The 14,572-nt window shown below is 44.1% G+C and overlaps 1 protein-coding gene across 1 annotated transcript in view; it reads left to right on the top strand.

Annotated features, from left to right (window-relative positions):
- Window positions 1–14,572, top strand: part of LOC115313573 (sphingomyelin phosphodiesterase-like) — a 134,533-nt gene that overhangs the window by 82,273 nt on the left and 37,688 nt on the right. The window contains exons 7-8 of the mRNA XM_042293319.1: window positions 11,190–11,270; window positions 12,221–12,308. Of these exons, the coding sequence (XP_042149253.1) occupies window positions 11,190–11,270; window positions 12,221–12,308 (169 nt within the window). The remainder of the gene's footprint in view (window positions 1–11,189; window positions 11,271–12,220; window positions 12,309–14,572) is intronic.

The raw sequence follows: 14,572 nt of genomic DNA, 5'->3' as shown, positions 1-14,572 counted from the left end.
TTAAGTGCGAGTTGGTCATTAGTACACAAAACATCTTTGAACAATACACAATCGTCCGCAAATAAACGAATGTTCACTCCTGGGTCCACAACAGAAACAATATCATTGACGTATATCAAGAACAATAGTGGCCCAAGGACACTTCCCTGGGGTACACCGGAAGTCACATCAAGCATCTCTGAGCAACCAGAACCAACCTCGACATACTGTCTGCGACCATGTAGATAGGATCCGATCCATTTAACGATGGCTGAGTCAAGACCAATACTTTCCAATTTAAAAAGCAGTTTACCATGTGGCACTCTGTCAAATGCCTTGCTGAAGTCTATGAATACGGCATCTATCTGACCAGATTTATCCAAAGTGGAGGCATATTCGTGCACCGTGGTGACTAGCTGTGTCACTGTTGAATAGCCCTTTCGAAATCCATGTTGAAACTCGGTTATTAAGTTATTTTTATCAATGAAGTCAGTTACCATATTTGAAATTATATGTTCTAGTAACTTACACGATGTACACGTAAGCGAGATTGGCCTTAGTTGCTCAGAGATAAATGGTCTCCTTTTTTAAACACCGGCACAACACGTGCTAAGAGCCAATCATTCGGCAGAACTCCCGATAAAAATGACGTGCGGAATATCACTGTTAAGAAGTGTGCTAAGGGTTCCGCGAAACGACGCAGAAAGGCATTGGGTATCTTATCAGGCCCAGGTGACTTTTTCGTTTTCAAGTTCAATAACATGGAAAATACGCCGGCAATCGATATGCAGTCAGCATTCAGGTCGGACCGCTCATGATTTTCACACTCGTACGTTTCAGCGTCAGAAAAAACTGACTGGAAGTATCCATTAAAATGACGAGCGATCACTATGGTGTCATCAATCACTGTACTGTCAACACATATTTGGTCGATGGGTTTTCTTTTGTTGCTTAGGTAGCTCCAAAACTTCTGAGGGTCGTTTTTAATAAAATTAGGCAGAGTATTAGAAAAATAATAATCACGAGACTGCTGAACGTGCCGTCCTAGCTCGTCCTGCATGTCCTGAAGGCGACCGTCGTTTCTACGTTTAGTTTTTTTAAGGCGTTTAATCCTTCGCTTTAAGTGAATTATTTTCCGATTCACCCAGGGGTGAGCCCTATTAACACGCTTTTTCTTACTGGGGATAAAGTTATCCAAACAGTAGTTGCAAATAACCTTAAATTTGTTCCATAAAACTTGCACGTCTGAGTCGTTAAAACTATCAAGTGCCAAATCCAGATAGTCCAGAATACACTCATCATTCGACTTTGAGAAGTCTTTAATTTTCTTGACTACACTTTTCCGTTCAGGTGACTCTTTCGCTAAAGTACAACAGAAATAAACAAGTTTATGATCCGAGATCCCCCTCTCGACACTGACCGTATAATCAGATAAGCATCTACTAACAAAAACGAGATCAAGGATAGAGCAGCTCGAGCCCTGCTCTCGCGTGTTTTCGGTTACAACCTGCTGTAGATCATAGGCAAACATAGTGTCAAGAACAATCTCACTGTCCTGACATGAGTTAGCGGACAAATTGGCCCAATCAAAACCCGGAAGGTTGAAGTCCCCAACAACTGCAAGTTTATTGTTCCTGTATGAGGATATGTGGTTGTACAGTTGGCTTAGGAAGTCTGGTTGAGAATTGGGAGGTCTATAAACAGCGTACAAGATAATTGTGTTACCCCAGCAATTCAGCTTTAAACATAAGCTTTCATGCTCTTCAATCTGATCTAGAAGCACGGCATGAATATTATCTTTCAGTATTACAGCAACCCCCCCACCACGCGATGAGCGGTCTCTGCGGAATATGCTGTAGGATGGTGGAATGATACTATCATTATTAATGTCCTCGTGCAACCATGTTTCCGTTATTACCGTAATATGGGGATCATAATTCAATAAGAGAAGTTCCAGTTGGTTAACCTTGTTCACAATGCTCCGTGCATTTATGTTTAAAATGCGGAGTTGCTTTGATTCTGGAGTACATGGGCGTCATTCATTCGAACGTGGTTGTAATTGTGGCAGCTGAAGACGGGAGTTTGCGACGTCATCCCAGATATACCAGTCATCATTTATACGAAGCTTGTCATGTACCAAAAACACTTTTTTCCCTTGGTCCTTATCGGTCTTAGCGCTCAACCAAAGTGCCCGACGTTTTGCTAACGTGCTTGGTGAATAGTCGTTGCAAATGGATATCCGTGTATTTTTTAATTTTTTGGCATTGCGAAGTATTGCTTGTTTTTCGTTATAGTCCTGAAAGAACAAGATGACAGGCCTTTTGTCACTAGGTTTACCGAGCCTGTGAATCCTTGAAATGGAAGTGCAAGTTACACCTAGTATGCCATTCAGGACCTCTGTGATCACTTTACTCTTAAGCTGTGCTTCCGTTTCATCTTCTGTTTCTGCTATCCCGTAAACGACTAGATTTGATCGACGGCTCCCATCCTCGAGATCTGTAATTTTCTGAGTTTGAAAAAGGACAGTCCTTTCAAGATTTACGAGGCTACTTTCCAGGGCCTGAACTCGTTCCGTTTTCTGCCTGAGCTCGTGAAGAATTTGGTCAAATTCAACAAACCTGGCGTTAATTCCGCTTATCATGACTTCAGTTTTACTTTGTTGTGTTTTTAACTCTGTAATTTCTTTGTGGATTGCACTCTGTCCGTTCATTATTTGTTGAAACATCTCCTCAGTCGTAGGGCCAGGATTGGTGTCGACATCACCGCAAACAAGTAATTTGCATGCATAGAAACAATCATAAGCAATGTCAATACAAGTTTGTGGGCATGGCACAACAATGAGCTCGTGGAAGAGCGTCTTCCGCTACCAGCTCTCGGTATTGTCGCATCTTGTGACAGGCAATTTCTTAGCATTTTTCTCGTCACTGCGTGTGGTTGGCATCGGGCACTGCTACAGAGAATAGCATCACCCAAGACAGGTAGATGATGAGACACCCTCTATGGCAGGCAAGTGTTTCAAAACGTCTGCGGAGAATCGGAATGCCAAAAAGGACACGCCAATCAAAGGGCAGCACAGTGGTCGTGCGGGAAACTCGCGACGACGAGGGAGTCATGCGGGCACCGTCATTCGCTATGGTCGGCGCGGAGCAGAAGTACGTGGGCAACTTAAACGAACGCACGAGGTGCGGACAAACGCTCACACCGTTCAGTCATTGACAGTTTGGGAACCTGGGGTCGTGTCTTTCAGATACCGCCAAAAGGCACACGTTGCCTTCCCTTGTGCATTAGCGGCGTGTGCAGGCTCGACGCTCACGAAACGCCCAAATTTCATGAAGGGCGAGAGAACCGTACTGGAGGCAGGGTGTCGAACCGGAACCGAACCGTTATTTTTAGCCGAACCGGAACCGAACCGAAATTTTCGCCGCCATCTTGGAACTGAACCGGAACCGATAGGAAAAAGAATTATAACGGTAACCGGTTCAAAACGGTGCAAGGTAATACTTCTTTTTTTCTTTTTTCTTAGTATCACAAAATGATCATATGGGAATAAAATATTGGCGGCTGTATTTCTATCTATGGATCAAATCGTCATATATTCAGAATTGAAAAGTATGGTAAGTTGTGGGGTTTTGACACCATCTGTCACGTTGTCACGTGACGCCATGGTGTCAATTCATGTTGTCACGTGACCTCGTGACGTCACGTGACTCACTGCGTCAACTCGATTTCACTTGAGAAAGTCACTGGATGTATTAGCCTTGTTGATAGCATGACGTAACATGATATCACGATTTTGCACCGAGGGTCACGTGACTCCGTGACCTAAGCGATTTTCATAACCCCTAGTCGAGTGCTCGGGTTCATGACAATCAGCACCACCAAACATTTGGGTAACGGCTCATGTCAATTACATATGATAATAACCCAACTCTAACAATACCCGAAGCTCAGCCCAAGCTTTTGCTTTCCAAACCCTAGCCGCCTAGAGCATGACTGTGATGAACACTGGCGGTATCAGATCACGTGGCCGCTTGTTTAACTTGTGAGTTGAGGAGATATCGACAGCCGTCTCTTTCCTTTATTTTTTCTGCATCTGCTATTAGGGGAAAACTAATGGATGTTTCCGCAAGCTATCAACGTTCGGGGATATTTCTTAACACTATTTATTGAAAGTACAAGAAAAAATGTTGCAAGACCCGTTTTACATTATTGAGGCACCCAAATATTTTTTCGTTGTTCCTGAACTGCATCCGAAAGATGTCCCTGAGAATAGAGGTACTAAAATTATTAAGTACGAATTATCAATATGAAGTTACATAGAAATACACGTGTGTACGGAAGGAATACTAACAAAAAAGGATATTGTAATGACCTCAGAGAGATAGCCGAACGTTGGCAGTTGCTGTAAGTCTCACACGAGCGTCGTTCTCAAGTTATTGCCCAAGTTTCGACTCCCTCTGTACTTTGCTTAAAGGAGCTATAAAAATATTTATATACGTCACTAAATACTACTTAGGATCACCACCCTAACGTTAATAACTGCTTGAACTTGGCTTTGCTATTTTTTCTAAGCAATGAAAGTCGCCAAACAAATTCGAGAAATATGAGCATCGTTCATCCCCTCAACTCGGAGCCAGAAGCGGCCATGTGGCCTGGTGCCTATCTTAAGCCGCCAACGCTAATCATACCCCCGCGCTGGGGTTTTAAAGGAAGAAAACGTGTGCTCAGCTCCAGGCATTGTTAGATTTCGGCTATTCTCAGCACGCAGTGGTTGGACACGAGCCACTACCCAAGTGTCTGCCAAGACATTGATTGTTACGAGCCGATGTACTGTGCTCACGCAGTCCTCCTGTCGAATCCATGAGCCGCGATCGACTGTCGTCAGGCGGGTGGTTTTGATCCTACAATTTCGACATCAATCTTTGAAAAGCCAAGACTAAAAGAAATAGTCTCATTTAATCCTCGTAATTTCACCGCGACAAAGAAGCTTCTGAATTAGTGGCTGCCTGTGCGAGTGTACTTCGGTCGGAGGACCAGTACGACTCGGAAACGTCATGAACATTCCAACCCGATGTCGTTTTTTGACCCATCAAAATTTCACGGGGTGCAAAATGAAATCAATGAAGGGTTGCAGTTAACAAGTGTCAAATAAATTTGTCGAATGAACACACACCAACGGAGGAGGCATTTCCTCAGAAATACTTTCAGCCTTTCCACTCTGGTGAAGAAGGAAGACCAGCGAAGTTGTACTATGGTGTAAATGAAGTAATGGCCGGCCGGAAGTCGGCAAGCCAGAGTGGAAAGGCTGAAGAGGTTGCCGCCATCTACGCGCGGCAGCGGCAACCAGACAACCGGCAAGCCGGTTGTCTGGTTGCCGTTGTCATTTATAGAGGGCGGTAGCTTACCAAAAAGCACGTTTTTGTCGTGTCAGACGCTCGCGCCGTTCCTAGTGAAAAGCGTCTGACTCGCAACTAAAGGGTCGTGGGTTCGAATCCCGCCTAATATTCTTAATTTTTTTTTCTTAAAGGCAAAATAATTACTTTCAAAAGTGAAATCATTTGAGACATACGGCGACCTTTAATTCGCATTACATGTCATGTTTTAATCACTCTCATTCCACGCGTGATGTCACGTTTCCCGTGAGCATCGTGGGTTGCTTGAAATTCTTACGCGAGGGTATGTAGCTCTGACGTCATGAACCTATCGACCAATCTGGATTTTCCAGTGTCGCCACCGACATCGGCTTTTATGCGACATGAGCTCCTTAACGCTATCGAGTTAAAATCATCAGTTAGCAAAGGTGATGCTCATTTGCAAATTAAATTGACCGGCATCTTGTCAAGAAGAAACCTCAACAGTCAGACAATGCCAGCGTATTCTGCATAAGAAAATGTTCACTTGGGCAAGCGCTATTTTGGGTCAGATTCGAGAGAGAGAGAGAGAGAAAGAGGTGGCGTGAGAGAAGCAGGGGAGGTTGTTCTAGCGGGAATGATGAACTGGTTCCCCATGAAAAGAAGTAGAGAGAAAGGATCTGAGTGCGAAGGTGGGTATAGATTAGAGTGAACTGCGATTACTTCCTGTTGCATGATTAGTGGCATGCATGCGGTGCTGAGTGTAAACAATGTTTGGTTAGAACAACAAGCATTTGGGTTGCCGCCAGACTTGGACGTAGTTCAACTACTCTACTCAAACTACTGTAGTTTAACTACTTCTTCGAGTAACTTGGTAACTATCAATTACAACTTGATTTGGATAATTAGTAGTTTAATTTAACTACTTTTTTCAGGTAACTTCTACTCAAATTACTAACTACTTTCGAAATTATATAGTGCTAATTTTGTCCATCACGAAAGTTTGAGCGCAGAAATGAATAAGACGCCGGCAGATAAAGTGGCATTCCCGAACAAGGGGCCCTCTTGTTCGGGAAGGCGTCCTTGGGCAAAGGTGGCGACGAGCAGGCAAAACATAACGCCGGCACGCACGAACGCAGAAAGAGATGCTTAACAAGCCTTGGTCGGGTATTGACCTAATCCGGTAATGCACGCAGGCGCCGCGTTTCCAGCTGCAACCATGAAAGACGGGGACACTCCGAGAGTTGTTATTGTTTTCGTGTTGCCTGTCTTTAGTGCGTTCTGACTCAAGCGGCAGGTTCGACGGGAGGCGCCACTGGAATGACCTCGCAGCTGGGCTCCTGTTCTCATGGTCGCCTTGTCGTCAGCGCCGCCTTTGCAAAGCCGGACTCCCCCGCGCACAAACCCTGGCACGGATAATCCGTTCATGGGAGCACGTTCCCGCTTCCAGCTGCAACTGTATACGAGCGACGATGCTTGTTCACGTAATCCTTCGCGTCCTACCGACCATCCATGCCTGGGAGACCTCCTCTTTGTTAAAAACGATTTACTTCTCAGGCGTGTCAGCCGCATCAGAATATTATAGTCGCCGGGGAGAATTGCGAGTTACCCTTGGGTAACTCGCACTCACAAGTCCGCGTCTGCCCACACCAGTTGTGGGCACTGCGCGTGCGCAGAAACCGAATTCGCGTGAAGTGAGGCGTCTGCGCATGCGCAGCAGTGCCGTCGACAGCGCCACCGCAGCTCTATGACGTCAGGGCCGCGTGTTGGTCTATACTTCGGTTCATCATCTGTTAAACCAAAACAATGTTTTTCTCTTTCAGTAGCACTAGCACTACAACGGGACGCGCAGTCATCCGGATGATCTCATCGTCGTGGCGCGAGACTTGAATCCTTGACGGTCTGGTGCACTCGCTCAGCGTACTCTCAGAACGACGTCGGAATAAAGAGGGGCCAGTCATAACAATCTCAACTTGACGAAGAAAAAAGAAAAAAGGGGGAAAGCTTGTTATAAAAGATCCTCATACCCGAGGCAAACCTCACATGTTTAGTAATGGACACCTAAGATGCCGACAATCGCTTACCCGACCCTGCACAGCCTGTTTCTCAAATTCAACGCTGCCGTTCCATCCAGCCCGTCGGTGGAACGTCTGGTTAGCTTGGCTGGGGACGTCCTTAGAAGGAAAAGGGGAAAACTCTCCTATCAAGAACTTTGAAAGTCAATTGCTTCTGCGAGCGAATAAACTATTTTGGCGAAAACGCAAGCCATAGATAGACTGCATTTATTTTAGGCTCGCAGGGTTTTTCATTGATCAAAACTGCTGTTCATTTTGCTACCACAAAAATATAAAAAAAGTAACTTCGAAAGTAACTTCAAAGTAACTCGCTACTTTTTACAGTAGTTAGTAGTTTACTCAATTACTATCACAAATGCGTAATATCTACTCTACTCCAATTACTTTTGGCGTCGATACTCAGCAACTTAACTTAACTACCTTTTTTGAGTAATTTGTACATGTCTGGACTTGCCGCTCGGTGTTTCTATAAAAAATAGACTGAAAGGAATTATCCTAAAACTTTTGTTACATTCTGAAAATTTCATTGCTTTTAGCTCAGTTGTGTCGTCATCATATACATATATATTGTGAAGTGTATTTCGTAAACCTTATTTCATAATTAGCATGATCACGAGGTGCTCATTTCATAATTTTATGTGATGTAATTAATTCCTTAGTTCAAGGACACAATCACGATTTCATTTTTAACACTGCGACACAAAGTTGTACCAATCACGGGTATTTTAGGTGACCTACATCACTTTGCCACAACATTTTACACCGTGTAAATAGATCAACTTAAACTTTAGAATTTTACTTAAACACAAAGAAAGCACAATAAAATACAGTATAGTTCTAAATTTGAAGCTGATCTATTTACAGGTATATACCAACCAGCTCAACTCTTTACTCTTGTACTTAAACATTTTGATTCAAGTAAAATATATGTTACTGGTAAACAAAGGGATGTGGAGTCGTATGAACACGACGTTATATATGTTAATGTAGATTTTTTCATATCTTTCGTCGAAATTAAATAACTGAATTTAATATTTTTGGTACCTAAAAACAAGAGTAAACTGCACGGACGATCGAAGAAACTATATAGTTAATCGTTTCACGGCGTAAATAGTGTATATTGCCAGAACAACGCGAAAAATATATTCTCAATTTAACGGTTCAAACCGGTTCGAACCTGTTAGAACCGGTTTGAACCGTTATTTTTTGCTCCCCGGAACTGAACCGGAGCCGAACCGAAACCCGTGAACCCGAACCGGAACCGAACCGATAAAAATTTCGGTTCGACACTCTGACTGGAGGTGGAACCACTGAAACACCTCTCTGCCATTTTCACCCCGTCAGTAACTGGAGAGGTGACCCGCGTGAGCAACTTTCATGGCAAAATGACCGGAGCACACGAACGCACCATGTGCGCTACAAGCACTCTAAAAAGGGGTGTCTCGTTTTGACAGCCTTCTTCTCATCGCACTGCAAGTAGAAAATTCTTTGCAACACTCCTTTCATACACTCCTGCAAAACTTCTACTTAAATAAGAGCCTATATATTGAAATCACTTTGAAAATGATCCCATTTATAGTGTTGCACTTGAAAGGTGCTATGAAAGGTACTGGGTGTGATGTTTCGTATATACTTAGGGTGACCACGTTCCTCAAGGTACGAAACGAGACATCCCTGCGGTGGAAGGGGGGGCGGGGGGGCGTTATAAAGATTGAGATTGCTAAAATGAATTTAATAAAATAACAGCTCTTCTTTTAAAGCGTTAGCAAATTGCACTAAGGCGCAGGGCCTAATTAACAGTCACACTCACAGTTCAGTTCCATGCACTAAATTGGAAGGTCCTGCATCAGGTTCTTCGTCGACGACGGAATTTTCCTAAGCAGAACAGTATCCTGCCAGACTCGGTTGAAAAAGTCTGCACACTTATATGGGAAAAAACCAAAAATACAAAAATCTTGTCCCGTGAACGGGACATGGTCATTCATTATGACAAAAAGAGTGGACGGCAGAAGCAGTCCTCAAAAAGTGGACGTGCGGTCACCCTTTTTGTGCTAGCTCGCACGCCATCCCAATGAGCCCTCGGCTTCTTCGAAGCGGTGAAATTTTGTGAAAAAGCAGGCTACATATACGCGAACCTTTCTTTGGCCAGGTGTTCGGCTATTCGTGCCGCTCGAAAGTGAAGCCTGTATAAAAGCCTGTCCGCGAGGATGGAAAATGATTGGTTTGGAGAGGGGCGGGAAGAGGCCATTGCAGTAAAACGCGTTTCCGCCAGGCATGAGTCGAACCCAGACCATTGGGATTATTAAGCAAGTGTTTTTCCGGCATGTCGCTAGACATAATTTTTTCTCTTTCTTTTGTATATCGCTACACATTGCCTCTCTTTCTCGTCGCCTCTAAGTTTCGCATCGCCTCTACAAAGCGCGGTCTTCATAAAAGGTATGATTGGGGAACGACACAGTTTTCCCATGCTAAGATTATACTGTCGAGACCGGGAAACTTCGCCGAAGATTGTCCAAAATCTCGAAAAACTATCTGAAGGGCGTTTTCGTTGCTTTATTATTTAAATCAGCCGTTCGCCGAAATCTGATGAGAACCGCAGAAGTGTTGACAATAAGCTAACAGGAGAGAACAAACACTGCCGCTTTTCAACATGCCGATCGAAATAAAGAATATGCGTTGCAAGCGAAATAAACAAGGTTGCAAATAGCAATACGTTACAAATATGCGCCAATAAGTACATACGAATAAGCACGTTAACAGAAGAACCAACCAGAAGACTGACGTGAGCCCCACAGCTACGTACGTGAATTCACCAGTTAGGGCTAACACGCACCCAGAGTGGAGAGCCAACTTGAAAACAGGGGTCGATAAATACTTCACACAAGAATATTTTGCATCCTCGCATTTAGCAATGGTAATTTTGTGGAGAATATATGGTGTTGTACCCTAAAACACTTTTTACAATAACTTTCGTCCACCGCATCGAGCGTCAAAAAACAGTCGCCATGGTTTAGATCTGCGATTAAAATCAAGCAATATCAAAGCCCTCATTCTTAGGCGCTCACTATAAGCGTGGTTTGGTGCTAGGTTTGGCGATAAGCGAATTTCATGCATAAAAACGAAACCGAAACTCATCTCAGATTTTTGGCTTAGGTCCAATTTGCGCTAAGTGGTGTTGGTACAACAGGCCCTTAATATGCTTCTGTGCGCTGATAAATTGCTATTTTTCCTATCTGCTTTCTGAGTTTCAGCATGTATGTAAATCTCAATGTCAGAAATAAATTTCAAAGAACGTCTTAAAGTGAATTTTTTGTATATGGTCCAAAGTCACTTTGGAGCCTAAAGGCTCGAAGGGCTAAAAGGATCCGAAAGGCTGAAGGGTCCAAAGGGCTGAGTGGGTTTAAAGGGCTGAGTGGGTTTAAAGGGCTAAAAGAGTTTAAAAGGCCGCAGGGGTCTGGAGTGCTGAGAGGGTCGCATAAAACATGAAGGTTGAAGGGTGCATTTTCAATAGGGCTTGCTGTGATTATAGATTTGTGTTTCTCCTTTGTTTCCCTTGCTCGCCCTCTCCAGGGATTATCATTATTCTTGTCCAGCTCGCTTGTGCCGTTACGTTATTTTACTTATAAAAAATAACTTCTTTTATTTTTTAAAGGCTGTGATTTTATTACATTAGTGTTATAAATCATCCTTTGACATTGTGAATTCCGTCACCTTTCCGGTTGACTCCTGTTCAGATTCCTAACATGTTATAAAGTGTGCACTATCGAGCGCGATCTTCTTTCAGGGGAGGTTTCTATGCTACAAAAGCTTTTCCTGGACTTAAGATTGTTTCTCTGAACATGAATTACTGCTACAACCTTAATTGGTAAGTTTTCGGAGTGATTCCTACTTAATGTTTGTTTTTCTGGGAACGACCCCTTGTGTATTATCATAGCCTACTACACAGGGTAACATCGTGCACATCGGCAACCGAACTGGCTGTAAAAACTGGGAGTGACAGAAAGACAGAACATGACATAAATAATATAAAAGGTTTTTGGCTATCTCATAGATTTGCGCTAACACTTCCAAAACGTCGCTTTATTTTTTTTTTGTGATATCGTACGGTTTTACACTTTTGTTGTGTGTGCCGCCTATTTTTCCTCACGACGCAGCATTCATTGCCCATACACTGAGCTCATAATCATGCAAACATCAAATAAAATGTCAAGCATGTTTTCTTTCTTTTTGAAGAATCTCGCGAAAAAAAAAAATAGTGTTGCGCTGCCCTCAAGATTTTTTTTATTTTTTTTTAAACCTGCCGCTCCTTCTGCCTCTTTTTACGCAGCCGGGCTGTGTATTTTTCTGGCGCCGAAATCGCAGGCTTCGCCGGTTTGCACTCGGTCGCTTTACGAGTAAACAGAAGCACTGCGCACGCGCGATGGGGTGGGGCGTAATGAGCGCCGCGTCCCAGATCCACAAACCATTGGAATGTTTCTTCTCGCGTTGACCATCCTCGGGGTGCTTTGTCCCGCGCGATCCATGCTGTCAGCACCTATCTTTGCGCCTATGTTGTATTTTTGACGATCCATTTTTGAGCATCAATAAAATGCAACATACAGAGAACAAAACAACAACAATACAGCGGTACGATGACAACGTGCTCTGTTGTCTGGAGGTACGTTAGACCGCCCTTTGCTTCTAGTTCCGAGACAAGCCCCCAAATGGCGCTCGATGCTAGAAAGAAAGCCCATTGTGGTAAAGAAACTTGTCAGAGATTTACTCTGCAGGCGATATCACCTGTCTACATAATTCTCTGCACACGCTTTTCCGCAGGTGGATTTTGCTGGATATCACAGATCCTGCAGAGGAACTTCTGTGGCTCGTCGAACAGCTGCAGGAGTCGGAATCACGAGGAGAAAAGGTGCAAGCTCCAACAAAATCCAAATACCGTGAAATACGAGTTTATTCATACCACCTAAAATCCAAGGCCTGCCCATGGCGCCTTTGGTAGTAGATTCCCGACTCCGCACCAATGAGGCAAACATACTGACGCTTAACGAGTTTTCCCGAAAAGCGACAGGCACGTCCGTCTTGGGATATCTGCGTGCTAACGACGCTCTTGTGAGAGGTTGGCGACATTGATGCGACCTAGGTGGCGCTGCAAGAATCCACCTGTGACGACGTTCAAGGAGGGGAGTTGTAGAACTTGTTTTCTGATGGTATTGATTCATTTCAGTTTGAAAGACACGCCCTTCGCTTATTGTCTTGCTGGGAACGATGAAAACTATGCTAAACTAGACAAACTTCGAGGACGACGATGACCGTATTTCAGTACGAATGCGCTGAAAGTGAGACGTTGCACCTCCTGAGCTGGAGCGGGTAACAAACTGTGGCGCCCTCTCTTAGGGTAGTACAAGTTCGCCCGGTCGGGCTTTGCAGTAAATATAACGCCTTCGCTGAGATTGTTTTTTTATAGTGCTGTAGGAGGAAAACACCTTTCGTAGACCGGAAATGGTCACGTTCTAGGCCATCAAACAAACGAAAATGCGGTATTCCCGCCACCACCACCATGGCGGGCGTCTCCCCTTTCTGAGTGATAACTTAAGGATATCTGTCGTCGTGGCGCTTCTTTTTTTTCTACGTTTTTTTTTTTACTTTGAGACGGCGTGAAATAGGCCTCCTACGATGAAGCCATGAACAAACTCTGGCGCCCTGATTGTGGGTAGTACAAGTTCACCTGCATGGACCTCGCACTAGTTATGACATGTTGGCTGGCTCTTTTTTCTTTCTATGTGGTGCTGAAGAAAGGACAAAACCCTTTAGGCGTTCGATATCGGCTAGATTCAACGCTGCAAGACAATCGAATGTGCCACATTTATGCCATCACCGCTAGGATACGCGTCTCCTATCTCTGGGTGGTAATGTCATAGCATCTAGCGTCCCAACGTTTTTTGTTTTTGTTTTAATTTTTATTTTTACTTTGGAACGCGTGCTGCGACATTTCTCGGCTCAGACTCGTAGCGTCTCAGCTTTGACATGTACTTCGATGACGTTCGAAGTTTCGTTGTTTATCTGTATTTTCCACGTGATCTCGTGTCCCGCAGTTGAGCAGGGACACTTCTATATGTGTCAAAGCTTGAGACGCTCAAGTTTCTAATACCCAAAACAAGTCTCCACAAGTCCTTTTAGCCGCATCTCCTGTGTAACGCAGGAGGCACATGGCGTGGCTTGGCTCACGCTCTTAGCGTCAGACCTTTGAATCAAGTCATTGAATCTTGTGATAAGAGCGTCGTTTTGTCCATGCCTGCTAGCCGGACACAAACGGACACTAACGTACAGACGACTCCACCCCACAAGGTGATGGACTGATAAATTTCAGCTTCCATGAAAACGCCATTTCAGTCTATTCACATTTTCGAAGCTTCGAAAGGGTCGTTCTAAACCAGTCGCATCACGATGGCTCTGGAGCATCATCGTACTGAATGCGTTCCTCGCGAATATGTGCGTCTTTGGAGCCGTGCATAGAATCCACTTATGACTGATGCTTATTTCAACGGATATCTTCAATGGTATTGTTGGTCTTGCGTATTTAAAGATAAAAATATTATTTTTAAATGCCGTCAAGCACCAGGGCCGCATGGGGTGGCGGCGCAAAAATGTGCGCTAGTTTTGCCGGTGTGTGGTTATTGAAATCTTGGTATACAAGAAACGTCTCTATAAAGCTACCCGTCACCAGAGTATTTAGATCGGTTCACCAAGACACGAAGGGTAAGGAAGAACTTCTCATTCCCTGATCAAAAATGGCGACTATACTGTATGTCACTACTTTCACACAGTCGAGAGAAATTAGCTTTTACTGATGCTATGGAGGCGTTCAAATTTTTGCTGTTTCTTTGCTTTCTTCCGTCATAGCGGTGCGCACCAGGCACGTAAACTGTATCACGTGTGCCAGATTGAGACGCGCAACTTTGTACCAAACATTATTTGTAAGCAAATCGCGTGTCGTAGCGCCCCATGGGAAACGCAGGAGGCCCATGCAGTACTTTATTGCGTTCGATTATGCAGGATTCCCGGGCGTGTTCAAACAATACCCCACAGCAAACAACTTCTGCGTATGACGTCATCTTCGGTAGATCTCAGACCCCATAGGGTTATAATATTATACGCTAGTGGTTTAGCTGGCGA

Source organism: Ixodes scapularis, unplaced genomic scaffold (genome assembly GCF_016920785.2).
Source record: "Ixodes scapularis isolate PalLabHiFi unplaced genomic scaffold, ASM1692078v2 PGA_scaffold4__175_contigs__length_147842914, whole genome shotgun sequence".
NCBI classification, from domain to species: Eukaryota; Metazoa; Arthropoda; class Arachnida; order Ixodida; family Ixodidae; genus Ixodes; species Ixodes scapularis.
This window is presented reverse-complemented; position numbering and strand designations above follow the sequence as displayed.